We start from the raw sequence: 27,293 nt of genomic DNA, 5'->3' as shown, positions 1-27,293 counted from the left end.
CTGCAGTTAATGAAGGATTTTCTGCAGTATTTACCAGTGCGTGGATGTGTGAAGTGCTTGGTGTCTGATGAGCGAGAACATTGTGGCCACAGTGGAAAAAAACCTGTAGGTTGATTAGGCAGCCAGGAGACAGTGTCAGAATGAACCAGTCTGTCACTCAGTTTGCATTAACATTTTAACAGGGGTGGCACAGAGCTGATATTATTATTAAGTCACTTTTGAGGATGTTACAATGTTAAAGAATAATGTTTTCGACCATGCCTGCCAGAGGGGAGTTCTCAGTGGACTAACAGAGATCCCCTCTTTGTATGTAGATACTCTGATAGGCCGAGGATATATGTGGTTTATGGTACCCATCACCACCATGCTTGACAGTAGGAACACTGTTCCTGTTTCCATCCTCTTCTTCTTAGATGCATTCTCAGTTGGCATGTATAAAAACCCAAGTGGCAAGGCTAAACACATGGAAAAATAAAAAAACTGGTCCAAAGTGGAAAAGCTGGTGGATTGATGAAAGCTAAATGCGATTAAGTGCAATGAAAACAGACATACGCGAAGCGATTGACCTAAACATCCACTGAAGCTTCCACTGTAGAGACGAAAAAAAGCGGCAGATGAAAACATCAGATTTTTGTGGAGTGGTGATGAGACACTAACACTGCTCAAATAAATTCCTTTAATTACATCATTAATATTAATAGCACCCAACTGGAGAATTAGTGTTACCAGCTGTTTATCTCAGTGCACCAACTCCTAATATTAGCATAACAGAAATGGATGGAGACACACCAGTTTTCTGGAAACTGGGTTAAGATTTATACCATCTCTGAATGGAAATGTGACCACACTTAGTGACAGCAGTTAGGAGAAGACCCTCTCATCTTTGACACTGCACAAGAAAAAGAGAAAGAAAAAATGTTCTTGAGTTTAGAAAAAAACAAGGAAAAAAGCTCAAGAAAAAAATGTTTTCTGAGTTTATTGTGGAAGAGCTTGACAGACCTGCACCAACACCCGTGAGGTGAACTGGGACACGACTGCTATCCAGGCCTGATCGCCCGACGCCAGTTAGACTCGCTGATGCTCTTGTGAAAAGCTTTCCCTGGGGAGTCTCATAGCAGCATACTGATGCTCATCTTTTGAATAATCAGGTCAGTAATCACATATTGGTCTAATGTTTGGCTATACTGTCAGCCACGCTGACTTTTAGAATACACACATCCAATTTAGCCTTTAACACTGCTGCTCACACACTCCTCGCACATGCTCCGTAACACACTGTCCAAAACATTCTTTCCTTCACACATAAATCCCTCACACATCCTAACATGCTCCGCTAGCTTTCCATCTCCCCGTTGAGCCCCCCCCCACCTCTCTCTCTCCCGCTCTCTCCCTCTCTCACTGTGTTTCGGGGTAATGCGAGCCAGCAGCCGTAACACTGGGGTGGGGAGGAAGAGGGGGTGGTGGTGTTGATGTATGGTGGAACTAAAGCAACCCTACCGATCGATAATGTAAACAGGAGCGAAGAGAGGCGGTAAATAAGGCCGACTCCTGACAGAACTGTCTACCTCAGGTGACAGAGAGAGAGAGGGAGAGAGAAAGAGAAGGAATGGGGAAGAGGGGGTGAGAGGAATGTCTAATAGAGGAGGGGAGGAAGGGAGAAACGAGGCAGGAGAGGGAGAGATAAATGGAAGAGGAGAGGAAGGGATACAAAGGGGGTGACAGAGAGATGAAAGTAGCTGAGAGGAGAGGTGGGATGACCCGATGAGGTAATGGTGAAGGAGGGAGGGAGGAAGAGGAGTGACGACAAAAGATGTAGAGAGTGAAACAGAAAGGTGGATGGATGGAAGTGATGGAGAGAGAGAGGGGAGAAAAGATGATGGAAAGGGAGGAATTCAAAGACAGGAAACAGCAATGGTAAAAACAGATGATTGGGTTAGCGATGAGGAAGAATCGCCATGCAATTGTGTGTGTGTGTGTGTGTGTGTGTGTGTGTGTGTGTGTGTGTGTGTGTGTGTGAGAATTAGAAAACAGTGTTGCAGTGACATTTAACAGATGACATGCAGATGAATGACCACCAAGTGACCCACTGCTGAACCGAACCCGCACAGCGCATACAGCACTGTGTACACACATTAAAACACACACGAAAGCACACATATACACGACCGAGTTGTGAACCTGGCCACCGCTGAGTGCTCCGCTGATGCATTGGCATGGCTGAGCGACTTTTCAAGAGCACATGCTCACTCTGGTCTACTTGACTGCTGGAGTAGTTCAGACTGAGTGGAGAGTAAACACACTGACAAACACACGTGAAGAACAAATATGTGCCAAACTGTTATATTATGATTACATTGTCCTCTTTTGCATTTGTACTGTCCATTTTTGCTCCTTCATTGCGTGACTGCTTGTTTTGATTGTGGTAATTGAGCTCATGCGTCTGTTAGTGTTTCATCTGCTGCGTACTTTAACTCATTCACGTGTCCTAATCTGTTTCTGCTGCCATCCACAGCGTTCTCATACACAATAAAAAAAATGCTCACAATGGTGATTTATTCTAAAGCCAGTGTTTGGAAGCTCTTAAATTTGCTGCAGTGTTTATTTCCGACGTGACAGTATAATGTAGGGTTTTCTAATGCTTTCTCAGCAGCTTCAGTAGTCAGTACAGAATATACCATTAAGTTGTATTTTAAGGTTTGCTGTCCCCGGGATTTCAAGATGTTGGGGCCTGTGTCTGAAAGGTGAATTTTGCATCAGAACAAAGCAAAAGCTTTAAACGTCAAGTAGGGCTGGGTGATAAATCAGTGTTATCCTTTATCCATTTTATAATTGTACAAATTTCTGTTGTGGAAATTAATAACTCTAAATAAGCATAATCACCCATCAACACAAAATTAAAGGGTAACTATTTTGATAATCCATTAATTGTCATTTAAATGTTCAAAGTTCACTGCTCCCAGCCCCTCAAATGTGAGTATTTGCTGGTTTTCTGTACTTGTAAATGAATATCTTTGCATTTTCGATTGTTGGTCAATCAATCAATTTGTGACATTTTTCACAAAAGTTTGATATTTTACAAACCAAATGATGAATCGATTATTTGAGAAAAGAATATGCACATTTAACAATGATGAAATAACTATTTGCTGCTATTTGTTTTTAGTTTGACACAAGGATGCAAAACATAACAGCGGATCATCAGATTGAGTATTTTTTTCTGTGCAATTTTACATACGTGTCACATCATGAGATACATCAAGTAATGGTGTGATGAAGATTTCATCCCATGGCCCTGATTCAGTGTGCATGAGTTCTTACAAATTGAAACATTGCAACAGATGAATTCAAAAGCCATGTATCAGTTAATAATGATCAGTTACATATAAAGTGTAGCTTTGTCGTGCCTCAAAGCAGTTTTTATCCATGATGACACAACGGGCCACAGTCACTTCCTCTTCATTGTTTTTAAGAGTTTGATCCACCATCAAATAAAATTTGGATGAGCAAAAGTAAGTTGTTGAACTCCCGTTGCACTTTTCTACTCTCTTCGTTAGTTCACAGACCAGTGAAGCTGTAATGCAGAAAGAGTACAGCAGAGTACATTATCATTGGTGCAAGAGAAAGAAAATGTAGTTGGTTGATGTGGCACTTAACATCTAATAGACCCACAGCCGGTACCCATTGAGAAGACTGAAAACAGTGTCTGGTGGAGGATTAACACTTTAGCTGCGTCTGCGTGGACGCTGAGCTCAGATTTAGAATAAACAGGGATGAGAGGAGAGTCGGGTGGGAGGGACATAGTCATCAGGGTTATCAAGTGTGATCCTCCCATAACAGATTACAGATGTTTTGTCTGAATTAGCCCCAAGACATCTCCAGGAATATCATTACTGCTGAGAGGCTCAAGTAATGAATCGTCGCACACAATACACTTACACTTTTGTTCCTGAACAGAGCCTATTGTTGTTTTGATATAGCTAAATACTACAATGTACAGTGAGGGAAAAATCTATACCAATCACAGAGGAGGAGCTGTCCTTAAAATGTTCTGCTGTCTGTATAATGGATATCCATATTGATTTCATGCTCTATAAAAGAGGCGATATAGCATAAACTTTTGATATTCGATGCAATAGGAGAATAGTATTAACGGTTGATGTATATACATGCTGTGATTAGAGCATCTACTATTTTTTCACTGTGGGTTCGTGCAGTACAAGTGATTTCCACATTCTCCTTCATCACCAAGCAGTTTGATGAATTACTATCTTGTTATTCAGACAAGTTTCTTTCAATCCACATCTGTGGACTCCACTGTAAGCACTACTCTCTCATAGCAGTCTGGGGTGCAGACTTTCATCTGCACATATCTGGTCTTAGGGGAACACAGAGGCATCACAGCATAGTTTTTGATAAGCTGCCATTGCAGTAAAGCTCCTAGTATCCTCTTGAATAACTGCAGGAGTATATTCTGCTGAAACTGCTGTTTGATTCAGAAGAGCAGGAGAAAGACAAATACACTGTCGTTAACACACAATCCATGCATGGTATGTTAGCAACCAGTTTAAAAAAAAAGGTACATAGGTACATACTGCAGTGCATGTATTGATCCTCCTTGTCAAACATGTGGAAATAGTATCAACAACTAGTCTTTAAAGATGCTATGATCGATATGTTTTTTATTACCAATGGATCAAATGACTATGTGAATGTGAAAGAGGCCACTCATAGTGTTAAATCCGCAGTGAATTATCACCTGACTCTGCTTTTCCCATCAGGTCTATGCAGTGTTTGCTGGATGAGTAAATAGGAAAGAGGTTTGCCAGCCCTATAAGGTTATATTTCGTCAATGTTGTGTTTACAGCTTGCACTGACAACAAATGGCTAAAAAAAAAAAGCAAGTCGGCTGCTTAATTTTCATTTCAATGTAGTGAGTAAAGAAGAGAATTTCTGAGAGCATTTAGTAGCTCAAGGAGGAGAAGCATAGCTTGCACTGGCCTTCACGGCTTGAAAGATACTAAATTTCTTGAACCTCTGCAAATACATAAAAACATCTACTTGTCCTAGTGCCTTAAAAACCAAGCCTAAAGAACAGCCCACCAGCATTATTAAAACATTCACAGAACAGTATGTAAACTTGAACAAAGGGGTTCAAAGGCCATATCTTCACGCTCAGTCTGAATGACACAGTAAGCTGATGGGAACGCTGAGAACCTCCCGTCTGTTCAAATTTCCTGCATGATTTATCCATTTTGGTGACTAATTTTTGTGATCAAAACAACCTTTCCTTCCTGATCAGTATTTATGAAGGCTGTACTGTGTTAACCAATGATCAATGTGACTTTCTACTGGGGAAAATTATCCTTTTGTTTCTGTTTTTGATATCAATAAAAGCCTGAAAATTAATTTAATTTCATTCAAATCTGTTTGAATTCAGATCCCTCTGCTTCAAAAGATCTGATGTTTTACTGTGGTACCTCAAGTTTTTTTTTTTACCAGTTGATACCTCTTGTATCATTGTCTGATTTTTTTAAGTTTTAATGTAAATAATGTATCACAGAAAGTTATGTGTAAGACCTGTGTTACACTGAACTGTTTGCTACCACGCCGTCTGTGATTTAAGCCAAACTACCTTTCCTCTCTTTCAGCTTTGTATCTGTGATTTTTATTAAGAGAAAACATAGTGCAATAGTTTTTTTGCCAGCCGAAGCTCTGTCCCACCGTCTGGGCATAATGAGCAGATCCTGCATCGCTAACCAAATATCAGCCATTGATTGTGGTTAGGTGGCAGAATTTCCTTGTCAATGGGTACAACTACAACAATCTCTAATAACAAACGAGCCTGTAAAGGGTATTGGGGGAAGTTGACACAAGAACACATTTCGCGCTTCTGTGATGAATTTCAGGTCTTGAAATAAGATCACCAGATCATATTTCAAAAAGTCCCAAACACTGTGTTAAATCTTTCTACCTAATGGCCTCCTCTCCTCGGAGGTTTGGATTAAAGAGCTTCTTCTAGGCTTCTTCTGTGCTGTGGAGTCTGCAGCTTGTTAACTGTGTGTGTGTGAGTGAGTGAGTGAGAGAGAGAGAGAGAGAGAGAGAGAACTGTATAAATGTCCATCTTAATCTAATTAATCATTAGGCTCATAGCTTATTCTGAATTGTAAGAGAGAGAAAAGTGGCCCACGAGGGAGGAGCGTTGGAGAGAACTGAGACAACGATGCCGCTTGAGGTGAATTAGACAGGTACATGCTGGCGTCTACAAACAACAGGAGATTAGCTATTGTAGTTTGGTCTGCTTTGCAGCACAGTCAACTATTGAAGCTGTGCAGCTCACACAGACAATAAAAACACAGTTTTTGTCAATCATCAATGATTGATGAGCCATAACTCAAATCTGAACACACAAACATGGTACACATATTCTTAGATTTAGTGCAGCTTAATACTTCCCGAAGTATATCATTACCATTGATGGTCATTGCAAACAATCACCCATACTTTCATGTAGTTTTTTCAGTTTTTTTTTTCAGTATCAAAGCAATCCTGTGACAGGTGTCGGTGTATCCGTGGTTATATTGCAAACAGGAACTGCTGAAAATTATTAATTATGCCAGTCTGCTAAAATGTAAACAAATATAGTTTAAAAATAGGCTCATGTTGTAGCTTACAGTATAACTTGCTGAATCCATGGCAAATTGTACTTGCTGTTTACGTCCTCTAAAGCATCATGTGAACTGTACTTCCAAACTGTAAAAAACTACACTATAACTGTACTATAATTCCTGTTCTCAAGGTTTAATTGGTTCACACCTCTGTGAAACCCTGTAAAATGTCTTATATCTGTTAATATCTGATGTTTTCCAAAGTACTTGGCGGATATGATTTTTCATTCATGGTTCTGGGTCCTTTAGGTTTAAACTGTTAGAGGTGAATACAGTAACACATTGCAAATAAGCTACAGTACAATCATGTCCTTTTTTGAAAAAGGAAAACTTTTTAAATGGAGGTTAAAAATCAGACTACTTTTATGATGCCTGGACAGGTTTTAGGCTCTGATTGGACTATTTGTTGACAATTTGTTGCAACACTCCAGATTATTCCAGTGGGATCATAGAACTGAAACATGATCAAGACTGAAGTGTCAAATTGAAGAGACTGAGATTTTTTCACCTCATGGGATCCTTTTAGGAAAAAAAGTGCCAATACTTGATTTAATCTCATCATAGCATTGGTATTCACGCTGAGAGCAACACGCTGAGCCTCATCACAATGTGTGGCAGCGTCAGAGTGTAAAAGCTGGTTAAAACACAGCTCAACGACAGCGCTGTCTGTTCCTCACTCAGCTTCTGTTTATGAGGTGCTCTGTTTCTCTCTGCCTTCAGTTCACTACACTTCAATTAATTTACCTTTTATTTAACCAATTAGTTCAATTGAAATATTTTTTCAAAGAGCTAACAGGAAAAAAAGCACATTCATTAAACTGACAAAAAAAAAAGTAGCAGCCACACATTCCTGCTGCTACGTGACAGAAAAACATGAAAAATATATTGTACAAAGCAATTAGAAACTGTGAAAGACATTGTTGCAGTAAACTTGCTGAGAGAGACAAAGAAAATGACATTTTGAAGTGCTTTGCACACTTTTCAGTTTGATAAAGTCATACCACAATTAGTCTTAGTGAAGCATTTATGTGAGAATCATTAAGTAGAGAGCACTTCTTTAGTGACATGATACATCCTCTGTCAGCCACATCGGAGGTCATCAGCTCTTGGCAACAATGAAGGCTTATGATGTTTTGTCATTTACCTTGCAGGCTAATTGCCTAGCAGCACCAAACAAATAGCATATTTAGATACAAATGTGCTTTTTCAAACTAATGACTTTAATGCCAAAGACCCACAACATCATTTTACAGGTGTCCCTGGGTTCCCTGCTCATTATATATTTAGAAATTATTTGCGTGCAGCATCTAAACCAGTGACAGCAGTGCCTTTATAGCTTCCCAGGTGTGCTGTTAAAATCATACATTAAATGCTATTAGTATACTGTATATGGGAGATAAAGACAAAGAGCGGTTTACTGAAAGCTGAGTTCATGTCATCGGTAATGTGGTACCAGATATCTGAATGGCTGCCAACAGCTGCATTTTTTTTCAGCTATTCAAATGAAGATGAATAATGACGTCAAAATGCTAATTCAGACTCTTATGGGGCAAAACATTACTGTGTGGAATGTGAAAAACGACAGTTACCTTCCACCTAATATGCCTGGCCTGATGTGTTCAGTGAGGGTGTCCTCATGTGCTCTGGGGAACAGGTTGGACTCACCTGTCAATAGGAGATCCCCCTGATATTTAACATTTCTAAGAGGTTACATAAAAGCAGAGCTTTCTGTTTGACGTAAAAACCATCATCAGGAGCAATGAATAAATGGAGATAATAGATACCAGATGTGCACACTGATTGGTTCAAATAATCTGACTATGTCGACACAGAGGTACAATACCACATACAGTACATATGAACATATACCGACATTCATCTGTAGCAGCACACTGGACAAATAACATTTCAGCTGCTGCTCTTACCGTGCTCAGCCAGCTCCTCTCTCCATGTAGGCACTCCATCTCTCATTTTATGGGTAAAAACATCAATTCACCCCTGAATGATCATCTGGGCATGGCGCAGTTCACTAAGTCCAACATTTCTCTCCAGGCGTCCACCAGCTATGTTGCTTTGTGTTCACATTGCTCAGGACTGTTGTGTGACTGCAGCGTTGATGAGGAATGAGTAAAATTAGTGTTCATTAACAATATAACTGATGAATGTCCACTAAATTTGGGTTTAATTTCATTGAATAGTGGAGTTGGCTTGTTTTTCGGGCTTGTTTTTTTGTATTATCAAGTGCCAGGTTGTGTATATATACTTTTGAGACAAGTCAAACATTGATGTTGATGTGAAAACTCTGACATGACATGAAGTCATAACGAAGTCATTAATCTACCAAACTAAAATTGTGTGTTCCAGCCAAGATACCAGTTTTACAGTGAAACTATATTTGTAGTTAGCATGACCAAAGTTTAGCATTTTAGTGTTAGTGTTTAGTGTTAACTGGATAATAGTGTGCATTGGCAATGTTTTGTTGGACAATAGCACAGTTATAATTGGTGAATAAATGGGGAATTTTACTGCAGAGATTAAATTCTGGATATATTTTGATTTATTAAATATAAGATTCATACCAATCAAGTGCTTCTTCTTCTTAACCCCCCCCCTCTCTCTCTCTGCAGATGTGATCCACACAGTGGGGCCAATTGCACAAGGAGGAGTAGGAGAGGTGGAAAAGAATGCCTTGAGGTCGTGTTACAAGAACAGCCTGAAAACAGCCACTGAAAATGCTGCACGTTCTGTGGTGAGAATGGAGGGATGAGGTGAAGATAACAAGATGATGTAGTCTGGGGAGGGTGCAAGGAAGGAAGGAAGAATGAAGAGATAATGTGTTGTGGTGGAGAGAGCGAAGGAGTGCAGACACCTGAGAGAAAAGGTTAAAGGAAGAAAACCACTGAAGACTGGGACACAAAGAGAGAGAGAGAGGGTGCATAGATATGAGGAAAGAAAGAAAAGGGAAGAGGGACTGAGCCATAACTGTGTAAAAAGATTCTGTAGGTAATAAAAAAAATCCTGAGCTAAAGAAAGAAGATTCATCACATAAAGATTTTTCAAAGGAAACTCGAGATAGACGGAGAGAGCAGGAGCTGCAGGTGGATTGTTGAGTTGTAAGAAGGTTTTATGAAACACACCAGGCAGGAGGTTTCACAACAGAACGCAGTGTTAAAAGTCAAAGAAAAACACCAAAGCGACATGAAAATAAAGTCAGAGGTACAGTGGAAGAAAGCAGGCTGTGTGCAGATAAATGCTGTGTATTTGTAGTTTCACTACTCAAGACTTAAAATGATAAAACCATTAGCAAACTATTTGTATTTTCAACAAACAATTACAGCATTTATTCTATTTTATTGACGCTGTCATCAGATTATGCGTGTTGGCTGGAGTTAAACGGCATGTTTGTGACCAAACAGAAGACGTTTACATCAGTGTGCACAGGCGTCCATTGAGCTTTGTGGTTACCTTTCGTCTTGAGGAACTTGTGAGTCATGTCTGTTCTCACCCTGAGTTGCCAACTCCACAATCTGGTCAAACGAACGGGTCTGGAGACACAGCGAGCATCCTGGCATCTGCTCACACCTCCGTGTTTGACAGCAGGTTGAGAATCTGCCAGACTTGATTTACTTTGAAGTTTACTGGCTGCTTTTCTCAACTCAGAGCCAGTGGTGTGGCATGGACCTGACACAGATCTCAATTATTTAATGTTATAATCACAGATTTTTACATCAAAAACCATTTTCTAAAATGATTTATTGTTGACATAGCAATAACCATTCAATGTATTTGCATTCAGTAATTGCCTCACTATTAGTAGCTTTCATTGTGGGTAGTCTGCCTTTCCTGAGCAGGTTTGAAATCACAGAGGGATTCACAAAAAACAATGCATGCATGTCCTTAAATGTTACTGTTTGTAATTTCAAGTTTGTTACTGTCAATGCAAACAGGACATTTAGTGCTTCTACCTCATATAAAAGGAGAAATTCACATTTTTTTCAACTCTAAAACAATATACAAACGCTCATTGGTCTTTTTACTTGTTCCTGCTGTCTATACTAAACTCAAAAACGAACCCCTCTAAATCAGTTTCCATGTAAGTGTTGGGGGATAAAATCCTCATTCTGTGTAAAATGCATTCTGAGCTGAAGATAACATGAGGCTTCAGCAGTCTGATTTAGATACATCAAATGGGTTTCTTCTTAAATTACAGTCTTTTAGTGCTAAATTACATCTTTGTGTTTCTCTAGACTGTGTTCCTTGGCTGGGATGCGTTCAAGGATCCTTACAAAAACTGGGTCCAAAAAGACTGTACATCTTGACTATTAACAGTCGAAGGCTGAAGTGGAAAGAATTAAAAATTGCTTTAAGAAAAGAACAATCAATATGATATTTTTAGCATTTCATGCCTTTATTATTTAGTGAGGGTAGATGGATGACAGTACACGAGGGAGAGAGAGATGCAGCAAAGGTCCTGAAAAAATTGGTGACCATGTGATTCATGGTTCACATTCTATTGCTGCTGTTTATATTCCCTAAGATGCAAATTAAAAATGCACCACAGATTTATTTCATGTGTGTATACAAAGGTATATAAAAACTGTATTTATTATTTTATATTTTATGTTTGATTTCTATTCTAAATCTCTGAATACAGTATGCTGCGTCAAGTCACTGTACACTTTTCAGGACGTTTCAAGGTTTATTAGAGGAGGACGAGTGTGGGAGGAGAAGGTGAAATGCTGCCCCCCTCTTTATTTGGAGCAGGTGGCCAAATTTCGCAAATTGGTCCTTTAAATTGAAATATAATAACTTATACTGTAATGGTCACTACATCCTTCTTTATGATTACTGTAATGATGGTTAGGCCCTATCACTGCTATACCTGATGACGGATGTCCTCTCCATAACAAAGGACGATGGACAGCTTGGTCCTAAAATAGATGTGAAACTCAGAGGGAAGAAGCGCTGCCATAAAAAAAAGAGATCCAGCAGAGAGTGTGATTTTTGTGCACTAATGTGTGTGTGTGTGTGTGTGTGTGTGTGTGTGTGTGAGAGAGAGAGAGAGATGAAACCAGGGTTTTATGTGATCAGCAACAGACTGTAACCACTTTGTTTGTCATCTTTACTCTGCAGGCTTTCCCTTGCATCTCCACTGGAATCTACGGTCAGTGTCTGTGTGTCTCCTCCTCAAGCCAGAACTAAAGCATGACATTTTCATCTGTTGAGTGGTGTGTGTGTGTGTGTGTGTGTGTGTGATAATTTTCAGTTTTACTTCAAGTGTGTATGAGTTGCTTGGGGCTTTATGCTCAAACTGGTGATTTTATTTTTTTGAGGTAGAGAGCAAAAAACAAATTCATTTTCATCCAACAGCAACAAAATGTCCGCGCGCCTGTGTTTATACACTGAACACACTGGCTGTGTTTACCATCACATGCTTGTTTCCAGTATCAGTCTTTCTGTTTAACCAGAGCGCTGAGCCACCCTGTGCCACTTGTCACATTACCTCCTGCAGCCCAGAGGTGGTTCTCAGATTAAGGCCTTGGATTAAGAGCAGCAGATTAAGATAGATTAGGCGGGAGATTGTGTGAGATTGACTGTAATCCCCCTTCACACTGGCAGGAGAGAGATTTAAGGACAGTGCTTAAACACTCCCTGGGGTGGGTTTGGGTGTAAGGGCTGGTTGTCGACACTTCTCCCCTGTTGCTAAATAGAGGAAAAGGCCAAAGTTTTGATTGACTCACTGTGTGATCCGTGTCTTCCTCTCCGTCTTGCCTGTTTGTTGATGTCTTAACTCATCCCCTTTTTAAGAATTCTTCTCAAGAGCTCTTCCAAAGTCTTTTATTTCATCTGGACTCATTTTTAAAGAGGAAGGAACTAAATTGACTAAACTTAAAATGGACTTCACAGTCTTTTATGTTACTTAACAGCTGTTAAAGCATGAAGCTGGTACTCCACTTGATAGGTTTACTGCATGCCAATCATATTAGTGGTGTTTGAATGATGCAACAAAATACATCAGAGCTTGTTGTGGCACACTAATAACAGAATAGATTTGAATTTGAGCCACCATTAGTGGAAAAAATGTCATCAGTGTACTTCACACATATACAATGTCACCATTTTCTCCTAAAATATGAAAATACCACTTCTTTGAGGCGGCACACACTCACACAGGCATTAACGTTTATTCTGCCTGATAAAACCTCATTACAGTTTAGGTGGGAAAACCTATGCTGGGAATTATGAAAGGTCACTTTACCCAATGTATCAATAAAAATAGTAAAGGAGGAAATGTAATTGTTGCCTCAATTATGTTCAGAAACATTTCTCTCCAAACCATGAAGTGTTATGTTCTTGTACTACACGGAAATCATCAAGGTCAATGATGGATGTACAAAAATCAAAAAGAGAACTGTTGTAAGGGCTACTAAAGCATTAAAGGTAGGAAAATATGGTGATTTCTATGAAACAATTAAACAATTAAACACATCCTTTGTTGTCTGACCCAGACTATGATCTTGGTTCAGTATTGTACCTTCTATTGCACATAATTAATATACAACATAAAAAAGATTTTATTCAATTGTTTGGAAGATTAAAGCTCTCTGATACTCCTTCAAAAGTCAAGAACATTAATTAAGAGAAATGCAGTAGCAATAAGCAGTCTTATCATTTAACTGTTGTGCGACAAGCACAGTTTAGTCATTGTATTTGTCGTATTTGTCATCATGTCGTTTTCCACGGTGGTAGCTGAGGAGCATCCTCTGGTGTATTTACACAAGTTTATCTTCAGGTGATAGATCAGCTCCTTCTAAAATAAAACATTTTAGTATTAAAGTGCATGAAGTATTATAATTTGTAGGATTATTTTCTTCTTCTCCTTACTTCCACACTATGCTTGGTTGTAATACGCTGTTTCAAATAGATACTTCTATGTATGGTGTAGATTATACTATATGCAGTTTGAGTTGCCTAAACATGAGTGTAAAAACATCAATCATGTTTTATCAATTTATCAATAATAAATGACAACCGACAAATGAAACGACAAATGGAACTTTGACAGTTAACATCTTGCTGATAATGTCTGCATGAACATACTGGATGGCATCACATTTCATTCAAAGCATATTCGCTGTTGGAATTAGTAGTTAATGAATGCATTTTTTTTTTTTTTTTAAACAGAAATGTGTCACAGGTGCCAATCAAGCACAGCTTGCACACGCCCACACAGTCCTGAGAATAGGCAAATAAGTGAAAGCCCCTGTGTAGGTGGACCATAGGCGTGCAGAGGCTTTAAAGTTTATTCATTTCAAAGACATTCATCACATGAACAAGACTAGTTGACTTTAATATTAGTTATGGAAATGCAAACCTTTTTTTGTTTTTTCCATTGAGCAGTAAACTAGTTTATATACCATAATGTACCCGGTTTCGCATATTACATCCCTGCAGTGTGAATGCTGCATGTGCGTATTTTGATGCTGCAACACAGCATTGTTCAGTGCTAATTTGTGCCCTCATGTATTCCCCCGTGTTCACATGTTGAGCCTTCTCTCCTGATGTATGGAATAATTCCTGTATAATCACACATTACGTGTGTGTTTGGGCTGAGCAGTTTGGCTTGATGATGAATTTTTACTGCCTTTGTGTCGCGTTTCTAGCGGTGGGGATAATTTTCCAGCACTGAAAGGTCTCAGTCGCTGATTGAATACAAAAGAAACAGTAGTTCCTCTCCATCTGTCTCCTCATAACCAACAAGTGTGTTGTAGCTGCATCTCGCTGGAATTGGCGAGTCAGGATGAGAGGAAGTGAGAAAACATAGAGTGTTAGGGTGGGAAGAACAGATACCTGTCACGGAGACGAAAACAATGGAGAAAACAACCTAACGCAAACCCACAGATCTGTCATTGCACCTGTTCTTGCAAATTGTGCATATATATTTGACTTTGTGTGTGTGATGGTGCAGGATATCCACCTAAGCAAGCTGTGCATGAGGCGTTAGCAACTGTGAGAGAGTATCTGGATGAACATCATGACAAGGTGCGTATGCGTTTGTGTGTGTGTGATTGGCAATTTTTCCCTACCATTTCCTCTAGGTATTATTCCTCTCACAGCTGTTGTTTTTGTTTTCTGGTGGGATGGAGGAGGAGGGTGTATTGAGAAAACACACACACCCACACGCACACCCTGACACACACACACGCATACATCTAAACACACACTCCCAAGCTCTGGCTCTCATGCTCATGGCCAAGTCTGCGTTTTAATTGGCTCCTTGCGGGACTAAACCTGACTAACACAAACACTCACACACACATACAGGCACACACACTTGTCTCCGGAGAAACGGCAAGCAGAGAAAAGACAAAATGATGGAATAGATGACTGGCGGGGACGGAGGCAGAGAGGGGGATTTTGGGGGGGAACAAAGAGGAAACTTTCCAATCAGTCGTTTACATGCTCTAAACTCTCCTCCCCTCTTCCTCCTTTACTTTTCAGGTCTCCTCCCACTCCCCTTTCAAGTCTTTCCCTCTCTCTCTAACCCCGGCGCTGTATCACCTCCCAGAGAGGGTGTTGACGATGTTATTGTTAGCGCTGGAGTCTCCAGAGTCTCTGTAGCAATACCAGTCGACAGATGCCGTCAGCCATACAGAGCTCAACAAACGAACATTAAACGCTACTTGTCTCACCATTGAGGACACCAGTCAACAAGACTTAAACAGCTGAGAATGAGCCCAGAAAGCCAAATCAACAAGGCACTTATTTACTTTCTGCCCAGAAATAGTTTCACTGTATGTTTTTTAAGAGCGAAGATGTTTTATTGTGAGTAAATGAGATGGTGAGGCAGAGTTTATTTGCATACATATAAAGTAAGAATGTTCACCAGAGGAAATTGGGTTTATTCTTTAATTGAAGTCCTTCCATTTTACATTTTTTACTGAGTGTTTTGTTGGGCATGCTCTGGCTTGGACTGCTGTAATGAAGAAAATGAAATTGAAAATTATAGACACAGTGAGATACAAATGGACTCAAGACGCCAGGCAATGTGCCAAAGCTCTGCATCAAGTGTAATAATAAAAACATGAATCATTTATTCGTAAAACACCAGCGACACTGTTGCAAAATGCTGCAAGAAACTAATACCCAAGGCAACTCATAAGTTTCATAGTCTTCATACTTTACATCAAATTAGATTCGTAGTTGACCAGAAAGTTTCAACAAAACTGATGTATGACATTTGAGAAAACAGTCCATCCCACGAGGGCCATTTAGTAGCTCCTCTGAGGCTTTTGGTCATATCACATGATCTTATTCAGCTAGCTTTTTATTCTCTCACAGCACATTGAGAGCCAAAGTGAAACTAAGCTTCCAGGTTCTGTTTCAGAAGTACGGAAACCTCATTCAAAACTCCACTGACATTTATCATTGTAACTGAGCAAACACCTCCGACTTATGAGGATCCTGTGATATGATGGAAAGCTCCGGAACAGCTACTAAATGGACCTTGTGATGAGCTTGTTTGCTTAACTAATATTTCTATTTTAAGAATAATCTTCAGTTGGTTTACAACAGTCTAAAAATCATATTAGCAAACAATTATTAAATGTAAACTAATAACTTAATTAAAAATACAGTATCAAAAGTACATGAAAACACTGAATTATTAAAGGGAGGCATATTTTCCACAACAGGTGAGTGTTGCTGCAGACAGATTTTCTGTTTGGGAAGCACGTAGTTACAGGCTCTGTTTCGCTTAAAAACAAGCATTTCTGAGAGAGCCCACTATATTCACTTGGTGTTAGTGTTAGCTTTAGCATCTCCAGGGTCCCTGCTGCAACAGTATCAAAATGAGCTCCCCGCTGCTGTCGTTTTCTGGAGGCCATTTTGCATCTCCCCTCGCTTGAATTTGTCTTAATGAATGAGGCTTGAATGGCGCAAGTGGAAGCAAGTGGATGTTAAAGATTTCAAAACTTAGCCCAGGGGATGTACTTACTGACGGCATACTTCAGTATCGTCCCATTGAGCCTCCATTCAAATCCTGGCGAGTGATGGTAATTGTGCAACAAGCTGGGAATGAAAACAGCTCAAATGTTCATATTTGAAAGCTATGAGACTTTAACTTCCACACAAGGCAGAACATGATGGAAGCAATCTGGCTATAAATTGCACTGCCTCACCCAAAACGGAAAAATCAAAACCTTTGTAGAGGCATTAGGGTGGTAATAATGTTTGTCAAAGTCTGAGAGATAAGAGCCCACAGTGGTGCTTATATCCTTGGAAGCATCTTTTTACTGTAGCTACAATAACTTTAATCATCAGACTACATGTAGTGCTGTGTACTGTATTGTGTGTCCAGCGATACAGAATAAATGGTGAATATTATGGACTACAGAGAGCCACGACCTAAAGTACACAAGAGCGCAGAGCATAAAGATTCTTTATTGTTGTAAAATAACTGCACTCACTTGGCCAGTGTCTTAATATCATTTGAAATCTATTATGTTTATGACTTTATGTTTATGTGTGTGTGTGTATGTGCGTGCGTGCATGTGTATTGGTCTGACCAGTACTGAGTTGACCAGTGTTTCTCACACATTAATGAGAGAAGCTGAGGGCCTAGTGCCAAATACACACACACACACGCACACACAGTTGTTTTTCTCTTCCTTACACACAAAGACTTAGACACAAAGACTTAAAAAGAGTACAATAGAAGTGCTTATAGACCTATATAGAAATGTTCTTTCTTTTTTTTTTACCTTTCACTCTCTCTCAATCACACACACACACACACACACACACACACACATATAGTCTCTCTCTGTACAGCACTCTGTCCTCTGCACACAGCGCTATAAGTGCTGTGTTGTGGCATTATCATAATAGGGAACTAATGGGGAAGTAATGGACTGATGCATTAGCAGCATTCTCCTGATATCGCAGCCGCACAATGTCACACACTGTTACATTGTTCCCCCCTGCTATTGATGAATTCATGGCTATTGCATATGCTTGTAATAAAGGTCATTGTGTGTGTGTGTGTGTGTGCGCGTGTGTCAGCTGGACAGAGTCATCTTCTGTGTGTTCTTGCCGACGGATAAGGAGCTGTATCTGCAGAATCTCCCGCTCTACTTCCCTGCTGGTGAGTTGTCTTTCTCCCTCATTCACACACACACACACACACATATACACACACACACACACAAACACGCTCGCCTATATACAGTGATGACAGCTCAGCTCAGCTCAATTTAGCTACATACACAAATAGAGACACACACAGTGGGGTGATAAATACTCTGCATCATCCACTGTGTTCTATTTGCGCATCCAGAACATTCACACATACACGTGGCCATTAGACACATAGCACTGTGTATATATAGCACATGTAATTGGGTTTAATTACATCAGTTAAACATATACTTTGCCATCCCACACACACAACACACAGAGTCACAAAGTGACACACAGTGACATATAACATTAAAAACACACAAACATGCACAGTGGCTTGAACCACAGGTATATTTTATCAACTGATTTTAATACATGACTGAATCAATAAATGAACACAATTTATGTTAAATTTAAACATTTTAAATTATGAACATTTGTTCTGGTGAGTGAAGACACTTGGTTAAATGTTTAATGGTGATGTGTGGTTACACAGGGGCGGCTGTGCCTCAGCGGTAGAGTGGGTCGTCCCTCAATCAGAAGGTCGGGGGTTTGATCCCCAGCTCCTATGGGTCAACATGTCGAAGTGTCCTTGGGCAAGACACTGAACCCCAACTTGCTCCTGAAGCATGGCTTCAGTGTGTGAATGAGTATGAAAGAATAGTCTCCTCCAAATTACATTCCTCATGGGTGAATGGGTGAAAGAGGATGTCATGTAAAGCGCTTTGAGTAGTTGAAATAACTAGAAAGGCGCTATACAAATACAGACCATTTACCATTACCATTTACATATCTCATGTAAGTTAGGGTCCTGAATATGTAAAGGACAAAAAAGTAATGCCCATAACAGTTTCTTTGTTTTAGATTTATTACAACACTAAAAGATGTTCTTACCTTCCTTTTCTGATGCAGGTATGGGATGAACCAATCTCATACCTAATGAAATGCTAGGATGCTAGGGTATGTAACTCATTTAGAAAATCTGGTTTCTGTGGCTGTCACAGAACTGTAATAAGCCCGTCCATTCGGCCCAAATGAAATGACTGTACAGCCGACCTGCCCGTCTACCTACGAACCTGCCTACCTGCACGCACTGTGCAATTCATTGTGCATGCAAGAAGTCTTCCACAAGGATATGCTGCTTTATTGCTAAACCTACCAAAAAAAAAAAGCTTCAATTACCCAGCACGAAGCACACACCCACTGAGCTGAAGAACGAGAGGACACGTGACTCTTTTGTGTACAGCAACAGACTGTTCCACTGTTGAGCTAACTGCATAAAGCACACCTTCTGAGCTGAGTGAGCAGTAACTATGAGCTAAAGATCACGTTACATTTGTGATGGCTAATTGGCTTGTATTTATATAATTATGGCACTGAACAGAGTAGTTTATTTGTCAAACTGAAAAAGAGAGATGTTTCCAGATACTTTCAAAATCTAGCTACTCTTGATAGTTTCTCCAGTCTTACACACCCTGCCCCTCAGTACTATCCACATAACCAGCAAGGGGCACAATTACGGCGTAATACATATTAATTATTGTTAGTAGGCTGTGATCCAAAAATGTAAGGGTCAGCACAATAAAAAGTCTTAAAGGAGTCAAGTTAGTTCAACATTTTAGCAAATATTCTTATTTGCTTTCTCTCTGAGAGTTAGTTAGAAGATCAATGCCAATCACTTGTCTGTACTGTGTGTGTGTGTGCAGCTGGAGTCAGGATGTTGTAAGCCTAGCTTAGCATAAAGACTGGAAGCAGGTAGAAAACAACTGAATGCCAGCAGATTTAAAGTTCACATAAACAAATTACAATTCGTTGTTTTAGAGGGAGTTGCATGTAACTATTTCAAGACAAACAACACTTCATCCATCCAGCCAGGACTTCTGCGCAGTATCTCCAATTATAGAAAGAGCATTGATATGGGAGTGGCATGAGTCCAGGGCCTGTAGAGATGAGAAAAATGTTTTTTGCTTGTAGTCCATGGATTCAGTCAGAGACACATAGATTTACAGTATGTGGTTAAGTGTAGGCCTGGATTTTATCAGCATATGACACACTTGAACTGACAACTGTAAACATGGTTACACGGTCAAATAAGTGTATTTCTAAAACAAACTTTAAAAACATTGAACTGTTCTTTTAATAGTTATGATTTGATTGTGTTAGGAGCATTGGCCTACAAAAACCTGTGTGTGTGTGTGTGTGTGTGTGTGTGTGTGTGTGTGTGTGTGTGTGTGTGTGTGTGTGTGTGTGTGTGTGTGTGTGTGTGTGTGTGTGTGCATGTGTGCGTGCAGTGTTGGCTAGATGACATTTAAGGGCTTCTAGACATGTCTTAGCCAACCAATCATCTGTGTTATGCCCTAATTTCTGTGTCCGTCCCTCTAGTGTGACCAGTGACAGCCGCTTATTGTTCAGGTAACCAGCATGGTGTGTATCAACATATGTAGTTTGCTCTATCAGCAGGAATAACTCCACTTATTCTGGTTATAGATGGACAGTGTTAACCCTTAACCTGTGTGAAATCTAAATGATGTGTTCATACAGAGAAACCCTGACATTTCCTCAAGCCAGCACATCTCATTTGTTGGGAATGAATTACCAGTATTTCCTCCTCACTTAAATAGAAATAGCTTTTTGCATTCCTGAACGCAAGTGATGGGCATTGCTAGCCTCAGGCAAGCTAGTTATCAAACTGTTGCTGAGGAAGAAAATGTTAAAAGGTTTTTGGTGAAAAGGTGAAAAGTGTCTGGCTTAAATGAAAAAATAAGTAACAACCTTGTTTTAAGCCTTCAAGGTTCCTCCGTCAGTCTTCAGCCCCGCATCAGCTGCTTTTCAGAATGGACTAAAAGGAGAGCCATGTGCCATCATTGGAAATAGATCTGAATGAAGTTTAGTAAATTTTATGTTGGCTCGAGCTGTGACATGATGACTTTACCCATTTATTTTGATTGCAATGGTGATTGATAGTGATATAATGCCAAGCAGTCTGGGCTCCCTAAGCATGATCAGTCATTCACTCAATTATTCAAATTAAGCATTGGTATTACAACTGCAGCCTTAACCTCTAATGTCCTGTTTTACCACCGCCATAAATCAAACTCACCTCTCACCTGCAAAACATTTTGAAAGCGAAGTTTCAACCAAGTTATGCTTTCTGCTTTTATAAAACATATACAAATGTTCACCTCCACAAGGTTTGTACAGCTTCCTGTGTCTGATTCAGTAAAAAACTTACATTTACCTAACTTATTCATGGGGAGAAGGGTCACATATATTCTCAATACACAGGAGGAAGTTGGTGATGCAAACAGCTGTGGACCTGAATTAGCGCCTTTACAGTCCGCCTCTGTCTGTGTGCTTTGACCTCACCGAGCAATTAGATAAATCGGGTGTTATACATTTTCATACATTCTGTCAACAAAAACCTGGCAACGTGAGCAACAGAGAGCCAACGTGATGTAACAAGGTTGACACCGAAACCAAAGCATGTAGTGTTGCCTTTAATTTTAAATGAAAGAAGAAATTTCATGGTCTCAGTGGCTGTAAAGTCTAAGCAACAGAGAAATGCCTCTGGGGTATGAATATATCACTCTTTAGAACATAAATATGCAGGCTGCTCAACAGTTCAAGGAAATATGTATACAGTATAGATGACATTTAACGTCATTTTCTAACCTTTATAATACAGAGTATGTTACTATATGCTGAGGGTTTTAAGCATTTTCCATATGCAGTGACAGACAAGCAGCTAAAGAAGAGTAGAGAAAAGAGGAGCAGCCTATTAAAAATGAGAGCAAAATCCAATCAACTTTGCAGCCGTATCTCTCACATAAGCTTTAAACTCAGACATTGGGTTAAGACTCTTAATTTTTTATCTTTTTGCAGACAGATCCTACCAGTAGTGGCCGACACCAGGAAGGATTTCTCTCTCATTTCTATGCAGGCCTCAGGGAAGATCAATTGCTAAAAATAATGGGATCTCAAACTGTGATGCCCTTGCACTCTTCACTTTATACGAAAGCCTAAATATGTAGATAGAACCTAAATATGCATGAGTTTACTAAGGAGTGTTTTGTAGATAAAAATGTGACGAAGCAGAAGTGGCCACCTCTCATTAACATACAGTAAAGTGTGCAATTATGAATATGAGCTTAAAGAATGAAGTTGGTGAAATTCTATTCTGTGGTGTTGTTTTTTTGTTGCACCATGAACATTTGTATGGGATGAAGTGATAGATTCATACAAGAGCATATTAAAAAAGAAATTATAACATGCAAATTGTGAACTACTTTTAAACAAAATGTATTTAGGCCTTTTCACCAGATTCCAAATGTTCTTTTTTCAGATTTAAGTTCCCTTTCTTAACAAGTAGTAGCTACGTCTTTAAGCGGGTGCAGCAATTAGCTTGTTGTAGCATACCTGAAGAACTGTTAAGCTAACAGGTGAGAATGGATTTGGGCTGAGGGGCAGTGACAGGACACCTCCATGAGTGGATGGAGAGCTCTGCTCTTCTGGTGCAGCCTCGGGCCTCGCTGCCTCAGCTGTCTGGGCTGGACCCACGGTGGGACTACAGTGGTGAGCGATGGCCCGACGTGCTGCTGCACTCCACTCATCCAGGACTGAATCCTGGTATGGGCAATGGACTGCTGCACAGGCTGCACGGCGTGGAGGACGTTGTTGATGTATGATATAACGTACTGGATGCTGCATTACCTCTAGTGACACACACACTATTGTGGTGATTGTTTCTAGAAAACCTTGTGAGCCATTGTTTTTCTGCTACATTTTTCGTTGACCATAAGAAAGTAGAGATAAGTAGCCATTTAGTATAAATTTACATGACGCCATCGGGTGGTTCTCTTTGTGTCCTCCCTAGTTTTTTGAGTCACCAGCAACAAGTCTTAGCCCAGGCTTGATATATCTTATTATTCTGTGCTAATGACCTCCATTGTTATCCATAAACTATTAAAAACATAAATGAGCTAGCTGACACGTTCCTTTATTACGATGAACATATGGTTTAATTTAAATCAATCCAATTCACACTGTCTTGCTGATTGTAATACTATTGCATAGAGTGTGGATTACATTTGCTTAAAACTACAGTGCCCAGTCCCCACCTGTGTCCCCAGCCTTCTGAAAAACTAAAACTATATATTTTGACCTGCTTTTAAAGATTAATGTTTGCGTAGGAGGCATTGTGCTTGGAGCTGACATGGACACAGACATGGTAGGGAAATCAGAAATTATTAACAGATGATTACAATGTTGGTTTTGGTCTTTTCGTGAGATTTCTTGACAATAAGAAAAATAAGAATAACACCAACATTATCATCAAACAGTTTGTGAAAACTGTCTCAAATCTCTGCACAGCACAGAACCCAGAATTTGGGAACAATAGGCCACAATTTAATAATCAAGCAAAACGAAAAATGATTTTTCTACTTAGCCTCAAAGAAAAGGCAGTTTGTCTCTAAAGTAGAGCCTCAGTTTGACTAGTATTTCATCAGTCACTGGCCCCAAATGTCTTTTAGTGGTTACACACAAAGTGCACAAAGTATTTATATAAACTTTAAGGAAAATTAATTTTAGCCACAGTTTAGACACAGTATATTTTAACATACAAGTGAGTTCTTTATCACTACACAGCATTTTAGCATCTTTCAGCAAAAAAAAAGCAGTGATGAACCCATTGAAAGCTTCCTTATCTGCACTAAATGGAAGAAACACAAAATTGGTAGCTTGCCAGTGAACATAGCAGCTAAAATGCCCAATATTTCCCTCAGGAGTTGATGGAGACCAAAACAGAGTGAAAAAGAAGACAGTGAACTCCCTATTAATATAAATGTTGCTCTGTCTGTAGAGATCAAGTTGTAAAGTTGAGCTATTTTATGTAATGAATATAAGAGGTCAACCAATCATGGGTTTTTTTGTAAGGCCAATATAATAACAATAGTTTGCCAATAACTGGTCAATCGGACATTATTTACCGCTAAAAAAACAAACACAATGATTACTACTACTAATAATAATAATACTAATAATAAACAAAATTTACGAAGTTCTGTGAATGGCGGGATTAGATTCATAAACTGGTCGGCTCCCGGGGACGGACGGCCTGCGAGGCGGGCAGTTTGCTGGTGTATTAATGGCTTCTAATGAATGCTGAGTCATGAGTCCATCAAGCTTTCGAGTTAGAGGCTCTGTGATGAGGCAAAATCTTAGTTTCCACTTAATATGCTGCAGTTTCAAACTGTGACACAGCTTCAACTCTCCATTTAAAGCAAGAAATCAGCAACATCTTCACACTGGGTCAGGTGACTAAAAAGGTTATTTTCCTAAAATGCAGGTGTGTCTCTTTAAAAAGAGTGTGCTGGCTGTTGGTGTCTTTCTCCTCTAATGGATGTGCAGCAGATTTTGTAGCAGCAGTGAGCGAGCAGTAGCGGTGCTTGGCTGGTAGATGGACCGGAACTGTCTGTCTGTGTGACAGAGCTGCTGCAGGCAGGCCTCCAACTCTCCACTATAAACCTGATGTGTCTCCAACACCTGGCACTACCCACACTGGCTTCCTGTTTGATGTGTATGTGCGTGTATTTGCATGTTTTGAGTGTGTCTTTGGCCATGTTGGATTGAGAGTGACTAATCCTCGCTAACAGATCCCTCTGAAGCAACCAGACGCTCCAAAAGCCAAAATGCTATTAACCGCTGCATGACCAAGGTAAAGTGGTCTCTTCCCTTGTTTTACAAGTTAACTTTTTTTTTATTTCTCAGCTCCCACAGAGGCCACTGTCAAGAGTAAACTCTAAGAGAGTGGATTAGTCAGATTTGGTTGCTGTGGATACACACCGATACGCTCAACATCCAGATTCCTCCTCGCTGTCGTCACAGATCAAGACCTTCAGCAGCAAGATAACTCCTAAATGGATGATTGCTTTTTGAAGTGCACACCGGCTCTTCTGCTGATGTTGATTTACTGATTTTTGAGTTTTTCCCACTAATCCTTGAAGTTAAGAGATGATGCCATGATGAAGGTGTGAAATGATTTTGATAATTCATGTGAAAAATGCTCTTTGTGTACCCTAAATTGAGCTTTATTGTCTGTGGCGTAGCTTTGTATCCAGCTGACAACCCCCTATGTTTCCTGTTCTCCTCCTATATTGGGATTCCAGTTTCTGCTCATGTGTTTGAGACAATGGCAAAAGCTTATTAAAACAAATCAAACAGACTTCTGGTGTGCATGAATTGATTATTTTTCTGGATACGATACGAGCTGCGGTGTCATGAGGGAGCACGTTTTATGAATGTTTCCTTCCTGTATGTGAAGGAGGCAGAGAGATCGACTTTGTTTATCTGCCGGAAGTGGTGGAAAGTAACTAAGTAGATTGATCCAAGTACTGTAGCTAAGTACAAATGAAAGGTAGTTGTGGTTGACCTGAGTATTTCCATCTTATACTACTTCTACTTCACTACATTTCAGTGGGAAGTAATGTACTTTTTACAGCCCTATAGTTAGTTGAACCCTACTGGTGCTGGTTACTTTGAAGATGTAGATTTTACACCCAAAGCATATCTGCCTCTAATGGTGATTTTGTTAAGACGAATTGGCAGTGGTATTATCAGTATGGATGGGTCATATGGTTTGGATCAATATCATATTTATGGTGTGTGTTAGATGTGTATTTCCAATGATAATATACAATTGAGCAAATCTCTCAATAATCAAACAGATTTTCAGCGCAATGTATGGTGTTCAATGTTATACATTACATAAGACAAAACTTCACTTCACGCATGTAAATCAAAAACTGCAGTAACTAATCATGGTAGTTTATCTTTAAAATTTGCTTAGAGTCATTGATGCTGAGCAGGTAGCTTACAGTGAGGCTTTAGAGATTTTTTGCTGAAAACCGCTGCCTGCTGTGACCAAGAATTACTCTGATAACAGTGAGGGAGAATCAGTGAAGTTGTGGGCCTGACAGCTAAACAATGAGCTCAAATTTAAGAAAAAGCTTCATAGAACCGAGAGCAGCTACATATTCAGGTGATAATTCTCTTTAGGTTCATCACTATGAGCGATCACTGTCACACTTTGTTATTATGAAACAAGAATTGCATAAACCTCTTTATATATATCTTTATTCAGGTCTAAGTAAAGTTTTTAAAGCAGGACTTGTAACTAAGAATTGTCATATTGTGATGTTTCTATTTTACTTCAGTAAATCATCTGAATACATCTGAAGGCAGCAATATCATTTCACAGAATTCACTTTCACTGCTTCACTTTTTTTTTGGAAAATCACAGCACCTGTTCATTTTTAACACGATCAATCCCTTTGTTTTTTTGTTTTCCTTTTTTCTCTGTGTTGTCCAGATCCCGTCGACCCTGGGTGCCTTGTCTGCCTGTCAGAGCATGCCATATGCGTATTCATGCAAACGCCATCATGCGTCTCCCTACAGCACATTTGCATCAGTTTTTAATTGTTTGTTGCAGGATGTAACCGTCACGTGTCGGCAGGATGCAGGCGGTGATTTGTGTGAAGCGAATTGAGTGTTTAGCAAGCCACCGTCCCGCCCCACGACTTTCATCTGCCAACAACCATCTTTATTGATTCCAAACAATCTGCCACGGTGGCGCAGACGCACAGGGAGGAGGGGGTGGTGTGTTGGGACAAAGGAAGGAAAGTAGTAGGGGAAAAATGAACTACAAAGAATATCAACAGGAAATAGGGAGAAAGCCCCTTTTTCTATAAAAGCTTCATCTGTCACAATGGGGATTGTCTTTTCCTCTGCTGAGCTCTTTGATTGCTTCCCTGTCTGTGCCTTTGTTTCTTTTCCTTCTTCCTCCTCATCTCTATTTCTCGCTGTTTTACTCTACAGGATGGTGGAAAAAATAAACAGATGGAAGAGGGAGGGATGAAGAGACAGAGAGAGGAAGGATGTAGGAGTTCAAACTGGGAGAGAGGGAGGAAAAAAGGTGCGGATGAAGGGATGAGAGGATGCAGAGCCGGCGGGAGGATGGAGAGATGGAGGGAAAAGAGGAGCGGAGAGCCTGATGAACTCATCTAAAGGCGCTCTGGGTTTTTTAATAAGCAGCAGACTGTGAAGCTACTCTCCGACCAGTCACTCTGAGTAATGAGAGAGAGGGAGAGAGAGAGACAGAGGATGAGAGGATGAAAAGACAACGAGACTCATTATCCTCCAACCAATTTTCATCACTGTCCCGTCAGTAATCTCTCTCTCTCTCTCTCTCTCTCTCTCTCTCTCTCTCTCTCTCTCTCTCTGCGGGACTCAAACAGTCCACAGCTCTGTTTGAGATGACAGATGAAGACCAATTATGCTAACTGTTTCGTTAACTTGAAGGGTGATTCTCTGCCGTCTTCCAGAACATACACTGATAATCCTGTTGCCCCTGGAAATTACTTGGTGCTACTGGCCCTCAAATGCACCTGT

The 27,293-nt window shown here is 40.0% G+C and overlaps 1 protein-coding gene across 9 annotated transcripts in view; it reads left to right on the top strand.

The window, feature by feature from the left end:
• Window positions 1-25,068, top strand: part of macrod1 (mono-ADP ribosylhydrolase 1) — a 114,212-nt gene extending 89,144 nt beyond the window's left edge. The window contains exons 6-11 of one of the 9 annotated variants that reach the window (XM_070837218.1): window positions 9,293-9,414; window positions 11,799-11,829; window positions 14,635-14,708; window positions 17,730-17,811; window positions 20,229-20,258; window positions 24,615-25,068. In XM_070837218.1, coding sequence (XP_070693319.1) covers window positions 9,293-9,414; window positions 11,799-11,829; window positions 14,635-14,708; window positions 17,730-17,811; window positions 20,229-20,233 — 314 coding nt within the window. In that variant the 3' untranslated portion in view covers window positions 20,234-20,258; window positions 24,615-25,068. Of the gene's footprint in view, window positions 1-9,292; window positions 9,415-11,798; window positions 11,830-14,634; window positions 14,709-17,729; window positions 17,812-20,228; window positions 20,271-21,728; window positions 22,012-24,614 lie in introns of those variants that run through there. The other 8 variants (XM_070837219.1, XM_070837217.1, XM_070837221.1 and 5 more) reach the window with 8 other exon arrangements.
• Window positions 25,069-27,293: the final 2,225 nt, after the last annotated feature.

Source organism: Pempheris klunzingeri, chromosome 9 (assembly GCF_042242105.1).
Source record: "Pempheris klunzingeri isolate RE-2024b chromosome 9, fPemKlu1.hap1, whole genome shotgun sequence".
NCBI lineage: Eukaryota > Metazoa > Chordata > Actinopteri > Acropomatiformes > Pempheridae > Pempheris > Pempheris klunzingeri.
The sequence above is the reverse complement of the archived record's forward strand: the minus strand, read 5'-3'. Positions and strand labels throughout refer to the sequence as shown.